Genomic DNA, 12,403 nt, shown 5'->3' with positions numbered 1-12,403 from the left:
CCTTCTCTGTGCTCCAGCAGACTCTTGCCGCATACGCTCAGTGCTGCAGTGGGAGGCTTTGGTTTCAGCCCCATCCTCATCTTCTCATGCAACAAAAGCTGAGATATTGGTGCAAGGTCTACCAGCTTACAGTTGTTGGGCTGCAAGACGTGCTGTGTGGTCAGACATACTGTAAGTCTGGTGCTTATTTGCTGTGGACAAAAACAACTGCGCGTTCGCAAAAGTTTGCCGGTTTCTTAGTCATTGAGGAGCCACCTATCCATTTACATGGCCTAACTCCTTTTCCAGTGCATGGTCTGCTAGAAGGCTATCCCAGAATGCACAGGGCACGAGGCAGGGTACACCATGAATGGAATGCCAATGAGGGACCTACACTTGACCTAAATTAGCAAGGTGTTCATGGAAAAGGCCCTTAATTATGTGGTGGGTGTTTCTGACACTTCACAGGCACATTATGCAATATTCTTGATCACAAGTTTGCAATATGGAAGCACCATAACATATTATTAAATATGTTCCCTGTATTTTACTGGCAAGTTCATGCATTGGTTTAATTTAGCCATTGTGCTAACAGACTATAATCAGAAACCTTGAATCAAGCAGGATATAATTACTGCTGATTATTATCTGACAGTGAGGCTTGTTATGTAAGTATTAAAGAGGGCTGCCAACTTTGGTCAGCTAGCTGGCGTGAGATTTTTAATTCGAGACATGTCTGCACACGCATTTACATGTATGTAACAGTGTTATTATCTTGTTAAAAGTCTGTAGGATTTGCAAACTACTCTAACACTTTTGATGCAGCTAATTCTAGGTTTATAATGAAGTAATACAGATTTACTGTAAGATTTCTTGCGTGAGTGTGAGAGTCTGAAAGCAGGAGTGTCACGCCAGATGTGTGAGACTTTGCAGGCCTTGATTAAAAATATAAAGGAAACTTCACCAAAGTGTAATGTGACCATCAACAAAATTGGCAGTGAAAATCAAATGAAAATTTCTCTGTGAAATATACATGTTTATAGCAAAAGGTATAAGTTCAGTGGGTAGCAACTCTGGCCTGGTGTTTTCCTCCTCAGGACTGGATTGGGCCCATAGTAAATAATAGATGAAATAGCTGAAACACAGTAGGAGAAGTGATGGGGGGGGGGATACAGCTTCAGTATCCGCGATGTGATCACTGTACACCGTCAGTCACCAACTGTTTCTACCCATTTCCTGTTGGCTGTTCCATTGGGCGGCCATTGGGTCAATTCAGGTGATGACTGACAACACATAGCAATCCTACCCAGTGCCTTTTGAGAAGCCGAATCTCTTCCATTGTACTGTAAAGTCCATCTTTCTTCATATTAAGAGCGAGTCAGACTCAAAACCGTACTTACCTCGTACACCGTTCAGAGATGCTGGTCTACGGTTAAAAAGGAGACTAAAATTAAGTAAATTGTGTACGTACCCCTTTCAGTCATGTGAGCATAGAAATAGGTAAAAGTTATAAGTTGCTTTGTGAAAAATCTTTAGCTATAAGTTAACGTATTTTTTTATAACTGGTTTCAGACCTTAATAGTTACAAAGGGGTGACATTACAGTTTCATGCATAACCATGGAAGGGTTAAAACAATGGCATGCATTTTCTCTGAAGACATTCCCAAAACTATTGCATTTCCGCTGGTTTATGGTGACTAATATGTTAGTCTACCTGGTGTAATCATTGTCTTAAAGTAAAGTAATTTGTTTGGAAAAATTCAAACGTATTCCTTTTTTTGGTTAAATGTAAACTATTACATCCCATGTTGCTTCTGACTGTCAGCAGGCAGTTTAATGTAAAATGTGTGTGTAAAAATTCATGCATGCATGTTTGTAAATTTTTTGTATTATATTTCATGATATATGTTATACCGATGATATATACAAACAGATTTATTGTACTTGGCCAATAAAAATCGTTCTGATTGTGATTCTGATGTTCGAAATATGATTAATGTTTATGGAAGGTGCAGACACAGAGCTGTGAGTCATGCCTTTGTGCCACTGACTAATGTGGGGACAAAATGACAGCCAGCGACATTACAGGTGACAATCTAGGTAATGTTCTCTCAACTAACCACACTGCACACATTCAGTTTTTACAGCTTTCATCTCTTCAGTGTTCTGTTCTGCTTCGTGTATTTAACATAATCTTTACATGAATTGTTATGGATAAAATTTCCAGGAGGACTTCTGGAAAAATCACTCATATCGTTTTTAACGTATTACCATTTTATTACACAGTATTTTTTGGCACCGCATTGACTGACACCTCACAGCTGCTGAATTTTTACATCCAATGAAAGGAGTTAATTCATGCACAATGTCAATTTCCTATCCAATGTTAGGCACGTTTGTGGGAACCAGATCTTCCTTGTTAAAGAAGGATGCAATATCGAAGGCAAACATCTTTAATTAAAACGTCCAATTCAACAACAGAGTGATTTTCTGTGATCTTTGTTTGATTCATTCCCCCTGGAAAGGGAAGAGAGGCTGATTGCAGATTGCAGCAGACCACGGCTCCCACGGCCTCCGCTGTGTCACATGACCACAGAGGCTTAATTGCGAGTCGGGAAAGGATGTGTGTCTCTTAATGCAGCGATAAGGTTATAATCCCCCAAAATGCTGATACTTGTAATGACTTTCTGTTTAATTAGCACCATTATAAAAGCCTGTCACCCCTTATTGTCCACATCTCCATTATGCTCACTATCAGAAGAGCAAATACTTGCTAAAAGATTTTATTTTTTTTATAATATAATGTACTTCTTATAAATAGACTCGGACTATGGAAATTAATCCTACCCAATATGAGTCAATGTCAAAGAGTGAGTACTGTATGTGTATCTCTTCTGAGTAAGTGCTAATGGAGTCAGGAACACCAGCTCTGAAGTATTAAATTTGAGAATATTAAGTCTCTTGCTTTCAAATAGACCATTAAGTTCTCGTCATTTCAGTTTCAGTTTATCACCAACAACTTGACTTGATTTAATCAGTTATTTAAGGCATAAATGTTTGATTCTTATCATGCTAGTAGCACAACGTGTGGCACTTCCAAATGTCTCCTTACTCATGACTTAATGTTTATTATTATTTATTGCTAGAAAATCTTGGTGACACGATCTTTCATGTGCTACACTCTGCCGAAATGAACGCTGTCCTTATATACCACTGCTCACATGGAGTTATATGGGATAGCCAGTGCACTTACCCAGTGACTTTTGGTTAATAGGGGAAGTATTCACCTGATTTCTTAACCTGTCCCTTGTGGGTATTGAGTAGACTATCCGACACATCCAGCTCATAGAGAAAGGCAGACACCCTGTCCCATTTTCTGCCCTCCCAGATACATGGTGTTGCCCCCACCCTGAATGCCATCAAACATCTCCTGGACACAATCAGAGATTTCATCAAAGTAGCTGGGTCTGGCCTATGAATAAAGACGCAATTGAAGACCATAAAGGCTTCAGAACATAATTAGCTACAGCATCAGACAACACCTAGAGAGTGCAAATTCTGGAGAATTCTGTCCACAGCCCATCTATTTCCTCCTGTTTAAGGAACCAGGTACAAACATCAGTCGTGATGTTGACCTACCCTCTCTTGTCACAGAGTAAAGAATCACCTCTTTAGCCTCTTAGCTAAGCACCCACATTTAAATTAAGCTGAAGCACTTGATATCCCGGCACTGTTTAGCAATGCACAGCTATCCAATGTAATGAATATCGTTAACTATGTTACTGTAGCATAGTGAATACTAATGTCATTGTAGAATTAACATTGCTCTGTGTTACATAAGTAATTTAAATTTTTTTGTTTGTTCCGGCTTCATTGTGAAAAATGGAAGTACAATATTTATCCAGGCTAACTAGATCCTATTGCATCCCAGTGTAGATGTGATTCTGGTGAGTGTTGACTTCTCAGGGACCACCAAAAGCTAAGCTTTACAAAGCACATGAGATTTTGAGAAATATTTAGATGTTTTTTTTTACAGTGAGTCATAGGGTAGAAGTCATATCCCTAAATTGGCTGTAGTGTATGACTGATTGTGTATATGTGAGTGTGCATGTAGGTTATGCATACGTTACATTGTAGGGACCAAATGTCCAGACAATGTGGTTAAAAACCTGTTATTTTGACCTTGTGGGAACATTTATTTTAATCTGCACAAGGAGAAACTCAATTTTATAAAGATATGTGAATGCAATCAAGAAAATAGCCAAAAATCTTGTACTTTGCTTGGTTTCTTATGGTTAAGGTTAGGACTTTGTAGGGGTTATGGGTTATGGTTGTCATAGCTGGGATTAGGGTTATGCCCATTGAAATGAATGGTGAGTCCCCACAAAGTCAGATATAATTATTACATTGTGGGGATCAAATGTCCCTGACAATGTAATAAAGACCTGTTATTTTGATGGTCTGGGGACCATTTTTCAGGTCCCCACAAAGATTTGTGAATGCAATCAAAAAAGTAAAATGCCAAAAGTCTCATGTTTTGTTTGGTTACTTATGGTTAAGGTTAGGGCTGGGTAGGGGTTAAGGTCATCATGATGGGATTCGAATTTCCCCATAGAAATGAATGGAGAGTCCCCACAAAGATATAATTACAAACCTGTGTGTGTCTTCAGTCATGAATCGGTGTCCCATCCAGCATGTACCTCCACCATGTGACCTGTACTTCCTGGGACAGGCTCCAGGCACTCCGTGAATGAATACAATGAAAGCTGTAAACAAAAGTTGTGTTTTGCAGTGAGGCTGAAAATGTGATTAGTTTTCAGGATTTCAGGAGTTATTAAGCAAGATCCCCAGTATGTGTGTGACCTTGAGTGGAAGACAAAAAAAGAGCAGTGGTATCAGGAAAGAATAGTCTAGAAAAGTAAATTTGTTGTGAAGGTATGTGGCACTGGGTGTATGTAATGATCTTCTAATATGATCTACCTTGGTCATTTATTTGGTCGTACTTATTAATGGATTGGTCAGTTTGCTTTGGGGAAAATATTCAAAATTGTCCCAATAATTTACATGCAAATGGGGGTTAAGGACCCTGTTCAAGTTCCCAACGCTGATATGGTTACTCTGCTGACAATGGGCTTCAAACCAGTGACCTTTGGCACACAGGTAGGGATCCCTAATATATGCAGCCACAGACTACCCCATATACACTAGTCATAATGATAGAAATTCTGTGGACATAACCAACCAGTCACCTCCCTTCTCTCATTTACATAACATCATGCAAGAGCAATGAAATGCAAGAGCCGAAACAGAATGGCTTGGCAAACGCAAATGTGAATGCATTTTCTCGGCTCCAGCAGTTAATATACAAACAGCAGCATCCCATACATTATTAACATGCATTACTATGATCTATCTTCCCTTATAAGTACCTTTGGTTATTTAATCGCCAAGCACATTATATCTCACTCATTAATATCACCTGTCACACTCAAGACACACATACTTGCAGTATATTTATATTTGTTCGGCTGGCAGATAATTTGGTTCAAATAATGAGTAAACATAACACACACTCCAGAGCACTCGCAGAGATCAAAATATGTTGTTCTGACGGAGCAGTAGCAGTAGCTCGTTTGTCAAGGGGTGTGTTGGTTTTTCGCCGTGAAATACATTACTGGAGCTGTTACTTGGCTGTGATCTAAGTCAGGCTGGTGTTCTAGGCGCAGAGCAGTTGCTAACAGAAAGCTAAAGCAAAATCCTGCAGACAACGGGGCCCTCTATGGAAAAGAGTGCTTCACCCCCGCTGTAAAAGCAATAGGAAGATAAGAAGTGGAACCACAGGTGTAAGAAGCAAGATTTGAGCTACTCGACTCACAGGTTGGGAACAAGCCGGCCTTGATCCCTGCCCTTGATCTTTACCAGTGGGAACATACACATCTGGTGCACTTGCAGCACCACCTGTTGGAATCCCTTAGCACCTAGAGACTGAATATAAGGCTTCTAGAGCCGCTTGTCTTGGTATAGAGACTCCTGAAGAACTGCAGACATGCTGAGGATCCTATTGCTGAGTGCTCTGGCCTCTCTGGGTAAGAACCGACCTACCACCTCCTCCGAAGCCTGGGTTTCTGTTTTGCGCGTGAGCTACATTTTCCCTGCAGGAAATGCTTGTGTGCATTGGCCCTGCCATGCCGTGGAGGTTCTTCTCCGGAGGTTTTGCATTACTTATCTTCATGAGCATTCAGAGCTACATTGAGCTTTGAATGGAACCTTTACCATGAAATGTTGCAAACTGTTACAATATGATAACCTTTACAACCCACCTACGTTTTCATTTTTGTTCTTGTGTTTCTCTAGTGCTTGCAGAGACCAAGCCCCAGCCGCGGTACATCGAGGATGTAGAAGGGAGGGTTGTTGGGGGAGAGGTTGCCCCCCCCCACACCTGGCCCTGGCAGGTACGCCCTGTTCCCAGTGTATGAATGTGCGAGAAGTCAATTGATCAACCACACATTCATCCTTTGCTTTTTTTCCACTTCAGAGAAATTCCAAATGTCAGCATTAGGATTCAGTTCTTCATTCGATGAGAGGTTCAGTGGAGGTGATATTGACTAATATCCTGTAAAATGACATGCAAAATGTCTACAAATCACAGTGACAAATGTAAAACAAACACAACTATAATAATAATAATAATAATAATAATAATAATAAAAAAAAAAGCTAAAGGTAGGTAATCACTGGAGATTGATTGGAAAATTACCCAGGTCAGTAAGACTAAGTCAGGCTGACCTACACTCGTTGGTATTCCATGTCATGAGTGGTTTGATCCGAGTCGACTCCACTGGTCCTGTTTTCCCACGTCTTTGATGTGAATAGATCTTCAGGTCGGTTTCTGCAATGTCTTTTTGTGATTCATTATATAGCTCTTGCTCCAGTGCTAACTTGTACTTTTTATTAGTCATTCACTGGAAGCTCAGGCCAGCTGCACATATACTGTATAGCTACCTGCCTCGCTGACTGCTGTGCGCTTGTGGGGAATGATCTGCTTTGCTCGTATGTCGCTTCGGACAAAGGGATCTGCTAAATAAATAGATGTAAAGAGCAAATGCACTTGTTTTCCCAGAATCGGCTATCACTCCCCCAGGAGAGTCGCACGTTCGGTCGATCGGGCGAGCACCGGCTGTACAAATAACCTGTCGACTTACGGATCTTTGCTTAATCAGCTTTCCGCTTTTCTTTTTCCAGATCTCGCTTCAGTACCTGTCTAGTGGAAACTTCTACCACACGTGTGGCGGAACTCTGATCAGGAGAGGATGGGTCATGACAGCAGCTCACTGTGTGGACAAGTGAGGCTCCAGATCGTATGCTAGCAAAGATTCACTCTAACAGCTGCTATACCTTTGAGTATAGGAAGTCCTTGGGCCTGTTGACTCAATGCAGCCTCTATTTCAAAATGTCATTTTTCACAATCCTTCATTCATGGGCTGCATCTCGGTTAATTTTTAGACTTCCTGTAAATCGTATCTAATAATTCAGTTGCATGGCAACATTGGTGTCACTGTAAAGTCCTGTACAGTGTTAAATATACAGCACTGCAAAAGTCAAAGAAGGCAGTTGAAGAAAATGGTTAAGGTCATTTTTCTGGGTATTTAGTGTATATTTGCTGAGGAAAAAAAAGCACAGTTTTACATTAGAATATATGTAAATGAACAGTAACAAAATAAAAAATAGATCAAAATTTCCAGTTTTCTCCAAAAAGTTACTGATATCTTATTGGGCAGCTAGATAAACACAGCTTCAGCACCCAAAGCTCTCCTTTCAGCCATTCCATGTATGCGTTAAATTTCACCACCAGCACACTTAATTAATTATTGATTAGCCAAACAGTGTGGGGTAGTGATTACTGTAAGTCAAAAATACATGGGCATATTGGATGCTTGCTGCAAACACTGGGGTTAGTTTAGTAGAGGTTTTGAAATGGCTAAACTAACACGCATTGACAGACATAATATCATAGTTTTACACCAAAATGAAAATCATTTAAACACCATTTTCGTTGACTGCCTAAGACTTTTGTACAGTACTGTACTTTACAACAAGTAGACCGATATCAGCAGAAGTACATTTGCAAATAATTACGCTGGAAAAAGAAGGGGACAGAGGATTGATGAAGGCCAGGGGTGTAGCTAGATATTCTGAGCCCCCTGGTGAACCTTGGGGTTCCCCGAATGGGGGGTCGTTGGTGTACTCAGGGACCTCTATGAAGAGCTTCTAAATCTGCCAGGGTATCCATTCCCCTTACAAGCCTTTCATTTTGAACTTAGCTTCAGACCTTGTCCAGAAGTTGTATTTCTTCTGTTTATTGGCTTTGTGAAGAAGATACATGAACACAAAGAGACATAAATACCTCAATTAAGATTAAGATTAACTTAATTGATCGAAAGAGGAAATTCTTGATTAGTTCTAAATCTGTGTTGATCTTCAGCTGTTACTGGGGAAAATGGAAAAAGTATTCCTTAGGGGGATGCCTTGAAAATAGAAAATTTCAAGAAAAAAATGAAACTAATTAGATCTTACTTCTGGGGGGCACTGGGACACTCCGATCTGTTAAAATGCAGCTTGATAACTGGATGTTTATGTTGTGGCATGAGCACAAGCGAGTGACCTCTGCTGCTTAAGGCTTCATTGATGCTGTGACATGGAAGGATAGACATTCATGTGAGGTCTTCAAAGAACACCCTCAGATATCCATGCTGTCCACTTTCAGAAGGCATAGATAAATTTTGTTGCATTTGTATTGTAAAATAATAGGTTGAGCACCAGCTTTATCTTGTCTAACTAGAAAGCCGGTGTCCCATCCAAATGAATCGAGGAGTGTTGGCTGTCAGCGATCTCCATGACAGTTCAGAACAGATGTTCTATATATCTTCTGTCGCACACTCAGAATTGATTTTGCATGGTCAGGAAAAAAAATAAGACTGTACCAATTAGCATTGGTGACAGTTTTGAGATGAACAGGAATAAAAAGATACAGCTCGTGTTGTTGTATAGCTGTAATTTCCTGGCTAGGGAGAGAGATTTGCTGGGAGTAGACCAGTTGATGTTATTTAGCATAATTAGTTCACATGATTATTTTATTGCTTTGTTTGAGGCAAGCTTTGTCACTCTGATGCTTGCGGTGATGCAGTACACGTAAATAGTCATTCTGGGGGGGTGCAGTTTGGACATACCATTGATGAGAATGTTAGCAGAGCTCTAGAGCTTAATAAGTCTCCATTCTGTCGTGTGACTGAGTGTGTTACCAATAAAATTCTGTGCTTGTGTTAAACCATACTCTACTGTTTGTAATATTCAGCCGTGAACTAGCTGGATATTACAGCGTCATGGGTAAGTGAAATCGTTGTGACATTTTGTTTTCCAGGCAGCGGACTTGGCGCGTGGTTGTTGGCGACCACAACATCAACGTTCACGAGGGCACGGAGCAGTACCTCAGTGTGAGTTACGTGTATGTGCACCCTAACTGGGACCCCAACCGGCTTTCTAACGGGTGAGTCGGAAGAAAAACCACACGTGGGTCATCATTTTTTACAGCAGCCAATTTGAGATGCGCTGCTGTGGAGGTCAAATTAACATTGTAATTAATTTGACAGTTATAACAAAGCTAATTTTGCTCAGTATGATTTCCACTCCATTCAGTGAATTGGATTGCATTAGTAATCAGTTGTGCTCTAATTGCAGCAATTCCAGTGAAATATCTGTACAAGGAAAGAATGCCTAAGAAATGGTCATCCTTGCAAATTCAGTGCAAAAAGCACCATTTTGTTGTGCCTTGTTAATTTTTGTTAAATATTAATCAGAATAACAAAATTTCCAAGGAGTTAGATCACCTGCAGGTAAATAGGACTAATGTTTGTCTAAAATTTAACCTAAAACGTGGACTATTAATATGAAGTAATGAAATGAATGGTTTTATGTAGCAAATAATGAGTCTGTCATGTGACCGTACCCAGTGATGAGTGAGCACAGAGCAGAATGAAGTAAAATAAAATATTCTGCATTGCACATTACGCCCACTGTGTGAACAGCATTGTGTGCATTAGGTAATGCTAGCCAGCAAGCTAAGTGCCAGGATTTGGTCATCAATGTGCAATCCCTAAAGCTAGGCCTCAAGCAATTAGTGCGGCTGTAACTAGCATTCACAGGTAGCTCTAACTGGACTGTCAGCTCGCGCTGTTGCTATGCAATTACTTTGGATTAATTGGGTGGATGGAACAGCTGTATACTGATCTCTTGCTCTTATTGGCTCATTATTGGCACAAATGTCTGTGTGGCATCATAATTGACAGACCATTTTATTTTGCTTATCGGTTGGTATAGAGCTCAGGTCTCAGTGCTCCCTCCACAGTGGGGCTGATATTTCAGTGTCTATATTTGCAGTTTCCTGTGCATTCTATGAGGTCGAGTGCATGTCTTTATCTATGACCTCTTCTATTTGTATGGCCTAAATATACTGAGTTAATACAAATGAAAAATGTTAAAAGTAATTTAAAAGGTGAGTATAAATTTTAAAAATATATAGCTGTGAAAAAAAAGTAATTAAGTCCTATGCACAGCAGAACACGGGATGCCCTGCATGAGCCAGATTGGTTCAGATTGGTGATGAAATTCCACCCCTGTTTAGTGCTGGTCCAGTCCGACCTGATAACGAGGGCTGTGGTGAGCACCAGGCAGAGTGCTAAAGTTAGCCGAAATTCTAAACTCATTTTAAAAAACTTTGGTTGCACTTGGCTGCCGTGTGGAGTCAGTATAGTCGATGTGTCACAGCTTTAGGTCCGTGGGTTTGAATTTTTCTCTCAGCTGTGAGTGAGCGATGCCTGTATTTCCCCCCCCATGGATTCCTGGATGTCCTGTCCAGGATATACCTCATCATACACCCTCCTGGGACAGGCCCTGGATCACCACTTAACCAGTAGACAGTCTTAGTTATTGTGATTTTTTTTGTACAGAGACTGTTTTTGGAGCACGGCACGGTGGTGCAGTGGTTAGCACTATTGGTTTTGAGTTTCCACTTTTCCACTACATGCGTGTGGAGTTTGCATGTTCTCCCCATGTCATTGCAGGGTTTCCTCCAGGTTCTCCTGTTTCCCCCCTCAGTCCAAAAACATGCTACAAGGAATTGCTTCCAGGATAGGCTCCAGACTCCTGCAAGCGTACATAGGACAACTGGGTGTGAATGGATGGATGGATGGATGGATGGATGTGCTTGTAGCAATGAGAGTGGTGTGTTACCTGAAAATGTTAACACTTTACTTGACAGGGCACAAATACTTATTAATAATTCAGTTAGTACTGACGCAGAAATGATAAACAAATGCTACTTCGGATAAAAGATGTCATAATTCATTAATGATGAACGAACATGAGATCAGTATTTCATTTGTGCTATTCATTACTTGTTCTTTCAGTAGTTCCTTAGTAGTTCCTTCAGTAGATCACAAAGGTTTACAGACTTAGATATAGTAACAAATATAGTAAATGCTTAAGATGAAACGTCACAATTCATTAATGATGAATTAACGTGAAATCAGTATGTAACTAAGCCTTCGTTGGTGGTTAATTAATACATAAGTAATAGAATAATACTATATTATTTGTGCCCCATCAAATAAAGTGTTACTCTGATATCTGTATTAGAAGCATGTTCCAGCGACCGCTGGGACCTGAAATGCCAATAAACTGAAATGAAACCGTGACCCATCTGTTGAGGCACAAGTATAACGTCTGTCATGCATTTCTGGCCTCAGCTACGATATCGCCCTACTCCGCCTCTCCACTGACGCTCTCCTCAATGCCAACGTGCAGCTGGGCCCGCTGCCTCCCAACGGGCTGATCCTGCCCAACAACAACCCCTGCTACATCAGCGGCTGGGGCCGAACCCAGAGTGAGTGTGGCCAGAGCAGCATTGATTGGGAGTTTAATGACGTTTCATGTGACATTTATCGGGCATTTATCATGTTCCCATGCATAACCCTCGATCTTTTGCCCCATAGCTGGAGGTCAGCTCTCTCCCACATTGAAGCAGGCCTACCTGCCTATTGTGGACTACAGCATCTGCTCCAGAAGTGACTGGTGGGGAGCCTCCGTAAGGACCACCATGATCTGTGCCGGAGGTGGCAATGAGTCCGGTTGCCAGGTGAGTTCACCCTAGCTGCAGGTGCTCCTGCAATATATTGCTCAATAATGTTTAGTTCATTTCGATACACTGACCTCACTAACAGAGCTTCAGCAATGTGCATGACAAACGTTATTCACTAACGGTAAACCAATGAAGAGGCTTGATACAATCATCCAGAGATGTTGGAGGAGCAGAGATGACCTGTCACATTCGGGCACCCAGCACTTTGTAGGGACCCAAACTTGGGAAAAT

The 12,403-nt window shown here is 40.9% G+C and overlaps 1 protein-coding gene across 1 annotated transcript in view; it reads left to right on the top strand.

The window, feature by feature from the left end:
- The first annotated feature begins 5,957 nt into the window (after positions 1-5,957).
- Positions 5,958-12,403, top strand: part of LOC111835297 (elastase-1-like) — an 8,921-nt gene continuing 2,475 nt past the window's right edge. Inside the window, exons 1-6 of the mRNA XM_023795440.1 lie at positions 5,958-6,065; positions 6,334-6,431; positions 7,222-7,322; positions 9,398-9,523; positions 11,781-11,917; positions 12,027-12,169. Coding sequence (XP_023651208.1) covers positions 6,026-6,065; positions 6,334-6,431; positions 7,222-7,322; positions 9,398-9,523; positions 11,781-11,917; positions 12,027-12,169 — 645 coding nt within the window. The 5' untranslated portion in view covers positions 5,958-6,025. The remainder of the gene's footprint in view (positions 6,066-6,333; positions 6,432-7,221; positions 7,323-9,397; positions 9,524-11,780; positions 11,918-12,026; positions 12,170-12,403) is intronic.

This window comes from Paramormyrops kingsleyae, chromosome 8, assembly GCF_048594095.1.
Source record: "Paramormyrops kingsleyae isolate MSU_618 chromosome 8, PKINGS_0.4, whole genome shotgun sequence".
Taxonomy (NCBI): Eukaryota; Metazoa; Chordata; class Actinopteri; order Osteoglossiformes; family Mormyridae; genus Paramormyrops; species Paramormyrops kingsleyae.
The sequence above is the reverse complement of the archived record's forward strand: the minus strand, read 5'-3'. Positions and strand labels throughout refer to the sequence as shown.